General features: G+C 32.8%; 1 protein-coding gene across 1 annotated transcript; it reads right to left on the reverse strand.

Annotated features, from left to right (window-relative positions):
• Positions 1–1,787: 1,787 nt before the first annotated feature.
• Positions 1,788–4,106, reverse strand: LOC141687335 (zinc finger protein CONSTANS-LIKE 13-like). The gene is made up of 4 exons (XM_074492577.1): positions 3,466–4,106; positions 2,960–3,181; positions 2,401–2,621; positions 1,788–1,920 (listed from the first exon to the last, which is right to left on the reverse strand). Exons 1-4 carry the CDS (start codon positions 3,994–3,996, stop codon positions 1,830–1,832), a joined length of 1,065 nt encoding a protein of 354 aa, XP_074348678.1. The 5' UTR covers positions 3,997–4,106; the 3' UTR covers positions 1,788–1,829.
• Between the last annotated feature and the right edge of the window lie 1,974 nt (positions 4,107–6,080).

A 6,080-nucleotide genomic window follows, 5' to 3' on the forward strand; every position in this document is an offset into this window, starting at 1 on the left:
ACATGATCGAGACACGACCATAACGTCTCAAAGCCATAGATCTGCACCATAGCCTTTTGACTTATCGTTGTCTATGGAGTGTGGTTACAACAAACGGATAAAGATACAAGGTGAAACATTCCATCAATTTCCCGTAGTCATCGAAGTAGAGGACTTAGGAAGGTTTAAACCCAAAAGGATATCGACTGTGAAAAGCAAGTCATGATAAAATCTGATATGCATTTATGTATGGATTTATGGGGGACTGTTAGAAAATGGAAAGTTTGAGACTTGTTTTAGACATGTTCTTGATGCAATTTCCTAAAACTAATTGTTGGAGGTTGATCCTTGATTGACAACTTAAACTTTCATGTGTGGATCTAAGTCATTTTCTTAGTGTAATCCATAAAGAAATTGAGATGGAGTTAGTAGCTTGAAAGGGTTGTGTGGGTTTGTCTCACATTGATAAGGTAAAGAGGGGTTGTGTGCTTTATATAGTACCATGTGCAATAATAGTTTACAACTATTAAGGCATGTGGGTGTGCATGGTGTTATTGTGTGCCTCACGCGCTCACACATATACATTCGTGTCGCCGTCGCCTCGCCACGACTCGACTCGACTCGGGTCGGGTTGAAGGACGATTTGGGAGAATGTTTCGGCGTCTCGCGTACGCGAGACGACATCAGCGAGGAATTTTACTACTTGTTTAATTAAAATATTTACTTATTATATTATTTTAATCTGAATACTTGATCAATGTTTCTGTAACAGAGTATTTGCTAAATTAGAGTTTATAAACTCTGATGTGTGCTGAATCAGAGTTTACAAACTCTGATATGGATGAATAAATACTAATATCAATATTTGCTTAATCAAATTTTTAACAAACTCTAATATGCTGAATAAATACTAATGGATATCAGTATTTGCTGAAAGGCTGAATAAACGCTGATATATGATATCAGCATTTGCTGGATGGCTGAATAAATGCTGATATGTGACTGTTACAGTTCTGATTCTAGAAATATTATATTAAATGCAATTTAAGTCAAGATATTTATTTTAATTAATGCAATATCTTCAGTTACGTTTTATTTTGTATTATATACAGAACTAAACGTTTATAAGAAGATAGACCGAACAGAAATACTTGTGAAATCCTAAATTCTACCCCCTCTCTCTCTCCTCCATACCATACATATTATAGCATAGGTTTTCTGGGCGAACTGATGTACATGTCGCTGTTGAGTGCTACGTATCTGTGGACGAAGTACTCTGTGTTGTTTTATCTCGAAAGCGATATTGCCGTAACCCAACACAACGTAAGTGGGGCAATTATCTCTTCAAGAACAGTTTAGGCTTCTCAAAGGCTACGCGACTCAGTTGTTATGGGTTTTTTTTGATCTTTTAAAATTTCTGTTAGAGCTAAGTGTTCTATCCTCTCTTACTCTCTTTATCAATTCAGTTACTGATTTATCTTGTTGTTTATCCTCGTATTTTGTTTGGTTACTTGGTTATTACATTTTCTTGTTAATTCTGATTAATATAAATGTCTCATTATTGCGCGTAGTGTTAATTATATCCAACATAAATATGAAAAAAAAGAAAAAGAAATACTTACCAAAATATATAAGATGCAACACATGATATTAACTTATGACTTACTGGTCGTTTCATTTCATATTGAGTAACTAGGAAAATCTTGAGATCACACTTATTTACATTCTCAAGTTATTACGACTTGAAAGAGAAACCCTATGTTATAAGGGAGAAGTCCAAATCTTACCTTGAACTTGGACCATATTTGACCATTTTTGGACAACAACTTCTATTGTTGAATACTGTCATATTAGTGATATTTTCGGGCAAAACGTCCCCTGATTCTTGCACGATTTTCTGCAACAATTTTACGTTCCTCGTACCTGATTTGGTGCTCATACCTGCGACAAACAATGTGTCAGTCTCATCGAAATATCATCAAATCCTCATATCAAAGAATTCACTAAGAAATAGGTACACACAGGTTGTCTTTTAACTTATACTCGATTTATAAGATGTCGCCCCATATATATATATATATTATATAAGTTCCGAACTGTTTCACATATTGTTTGAAATCAATTATATTTTTTCTCAATTCTTAACTACTGAGGTACACGACAATGAGATCCAAGTCTATAGGATGTTAAAGTACATTATTATGATTTTTTTGTTTCCTATTCTTTGTAAAACTAAGCTGTGATATTTTAGATCCCAAAATATGTAACACTAATATTTGGAGCAATATAAAGCAAAATTGTTTGGATTTTCATTACCTGCAGAAGCTCACTTACTCACTGTATGAATAAGAAATATGATCATATTACGTATGAATAAAAAATATATATGATCGTCATATACGTGAATAAATTCGATTATACCTTCTACATTTCTTCTTCTCCTTATAACGTGCAAGTGCATCTTGTCGTTCTTGGCTAGACATCTCATGTGCAGTTATAACTTTAGGGGAGATTTTTTTGCCCACTCGTGCTTTGTGACCATTGTTTCTTTGCTGCAAACTTTGACCAATATTTGATTTTTCGCCGGGGACCTTACAAGCACCCTCATCAGTGCCGGCGGAGAGAGATTTAAATGTAGTTGCCTGCAAAATCATAACAAGAGTAATTGGTTTCCCCTCTTTCTTTTTCTTCTTTCTCTAATTATATACCTAAAATTGGTATAGCAAACCCAAACAACCAAAATAATCCAACCTTTAATGTCTGACTAAGGTTTTACATCAAAAGTAATCAACATCATATATAATGTATGATTGGAAGTTACGGTGTCAAAACCACCAATTTGTTTCACATTTTTAGATTGCCAACCAGAAACTGGTCATCATATTTATACCCAAGTAAGTAGGATACTGAAGTATTGGATGCCAAGGGAAGCATTACATGAAACCCTAAAATAACCATACTTAAAACAGATGAAGCTTACGGCGTAAGAAGGGAAGTAGGTTGCCTGCACGTTCTGTTCAAGGTCGAAATTAGGATCCTTTTGTAGGCCGTTATCTTTAAATGCTAAGGAGTCATGAAAACCGGAAGAGGCCACAATTTTGTCATACTGAATATTGTCATCAAAGTTAGGTTCCAACTTTGCCATCTGACGGAGCTGACAAATAATCTCTTCTTTGTGTTGTCCGCAAACAGAATTTCGGTTCTAATAGTAGAAACAATATACCAAATCAGTTTAGAATTACAGAAGCAATAAAGAATGGCCATCTAATCTTAAGTAGCAAGTGTCGTTTCATACTAAAAGAACTATAATTAGCAAGTATCCAAACTAAATTAGAAAAAACAAACACTTCTTAAGTAGACTTGTATATGCAAGAACAGAAATTTGTAAAGGAATAAACAGACACGGAACACGGAACCGCATATGAGTTAAACACTTTAATCACACCCAAAACAAATGACAGAAGCATAAAAGTCGAGATATTTGACCTTAGGCAAATCAGGAATACCAGTAGCCACAAAATTATGATTAAAACCATCAGAAACAAACCAATCATCAAGACCAAGCATAGAAGGAGTGTCCCAGATCAAGTCATCATCAAACCCACAATCCCTTTTCCTTTCTTGACCCAAATCCTCGATCCCAAAAGAAGCCAACAACTCAGTCACAGAAGGACATCCAGTAAACCCATCAAGAGGCCTCCTATTATGAAGCAAAGACACTGAACCATGCTTCTCCCAATCACAATGTTGACAAAGAACCAAATCATGATTTGAACAGAAGATTGAGCAAGGGGAAGAATCACATGAATCACAAAGCAAATAACGAGTGTGTTTTGTAAAAAGCTGATAAGTGGAGTGAACTTGATAATCACAATTAAGACAAAGCTTAGCTGTATCAGCTCTACAATACAATATAGCTTTTGATTTTTCTCCACAGAGATCACAGAGGCGATTCTGGGTTTTGGCTTTCTTGGTTTCTTGAACTTCTCCCTTTGAGTTTCTTGACCGACCATTCATATTTTCACTTAATTTCTTAATCTTGTGAAAAGGGTTCAAGAAAAATTTATCAAGAAAAAAGGGTTGAAGAAGGATTTATCAAGAAAGGGTTTAAGCAAAGAAAGAAAAATATGGGCTCTAGCAAAGTTGTGGATTAGGTTGGTGGGGGTTACGAGGTAGTGTACAACATATATTTGTATGAATCATGTGGTACTACTAGGTCTACTTCATACAACTTCATTATTCATTACCACTGTACACAACTACAGTTTGACTATATGAGGTCAAATGTATATCAACATTTCTGCACAAAAACAAATGTATGTCTTGTCCTATGCATTGCATGCTTACGCAAGGGCGTAAAGTTTTGGGGAAAAAAAAGATGCCTTCTGTATACTGCAGAAGTCATGTATATCAGGTTGTGGCAAAAAATTAAAAACCCTATTGTAGACTTACCACATGAAGTTATGACTTGATGCTGTAGTGTATGTTATAGAAACCTATAGCCCCTGACCCCCTGCATAAGTTTTAAGCTATAGACTTGTAAGATGAATATCATGAGAAAAATAACTTGTATCAAAAATTTACTTACACTTTTATACATGAATTTTAGATATATAAAACTAAACATTATCATATTAATAAAATTAAGATTAAGTTAAACAAATTTGACAGTTGATAATTTAAAATATGATAATTCTATAATTGTATGGGTGGTGTGTTTGGTGTTAAACTGATTTAGAGCCCTCCATAGAACATGATGGTTAATCCATAAATCAAGCATTCTTTCTTACCTTGATGATTCGGGTATAGCTTACACATTTCGAACTAGCTAGCCTGCTGTCAAAGAGATGCCTTTAGCCATGTTATAAACTAGTTCTTAGCCAGCTGCTAATTAGCATTATGAGGTTATGATTGAGTATGCTTTCCAAATTTGTTTAGGATAATATGTGTAATGTTCATATGGGGGGCTTTAATCATGCCTTGTTTCCCATGCAGGGGCACGTTTCTTAAAATTTTCTTTGTAACGTGTTTACCTGGACCTTCTGTTTCTAGCTGCTAGATTGTTCTCGACCATTAGCTTTGCTATGATGGTAACTTATGACAATGCGCCCATTATTCCCTAAAATTCAAATTCACATATTAATTAACAAATTAGGTGAAAAAAAATAGTCTTGAAAATGTAAATTATGCAGAATGTTTGTCAAATAATATTTTTAATAGAATATATAGTTATTAAAATAAAATTAAAAATGTCTAATAAGATTATTATTACCGGTCACAAAAGAGATCACAAAATAGCAAATTATGTTATCTAAATAACTAATATAATTTCATTACCAAACTTAATTAACTATAAAATGTACATATACCAAAAAAAATACCCACTACAAATTAACAAAATTTTATATCAAATTATCATTTTTTCGTATCATATGTTTATTTTTTTTAATGCTGACATCATACATAAAAATATACTTTTTGAAAAACAAAGAGAGATGCATGTATTTGGTTTTGTGACATGTGTAATAAACAATTGACATGTCTTGTCACATGTTAGTCAAAATGATGTTGTGATGAAATTATGAAAACTTTAAGAATTTGGTATTTGAAAATAAACATGGTTGTGTTAGTGTTTTTTATGTCATATTAATTGTAATTTTTTGAATTCTAAAAAATCAAAACTAACTGATATAATGACTTGCATTTGATGAAATGGGATGCCCAGTATGTTCTTATGACCGATAGTTTTTATTTGTAGAGAAATCTATTTAGATATGATCACAGATTCACATGATTTTTACATAAAATACTCTAGATTTATATAACTAACAATAAATTTTAAGTTTTCATCTTTCTGAATGAATAAGCATACATTATAATCATTCAGGTGTAAATTTTTTTTCTTCATCCTTCTCAAACATAATGATATTTGTGCTTTTTCACCTTTTCAAAACATACATACGTTAAACTATAATTTTTAAGTTTTTTCAATAGACATACTCAAACATTCACCTATATTTTTCATGCTTTTTCATGTTTTCAATAAATAAATATAATGACATTCAATTATAATTTTTTATTTTTCTCTCAATAAATGTACT

The sequence above is a fragment of the Apium graveolens genome, chromosome 9 (genome assembly GCF_009905375.1).
Source record: "Apium graveolens cultivar Ventura chromosome 9, ASM990537v1, whole genome shotgun sequence".
NCBI lineage: Eukaryota > Viridiplantae > Streptophyta > Magnoliopsida > Apiales > Apiaceae > Apium > Apium graveolens.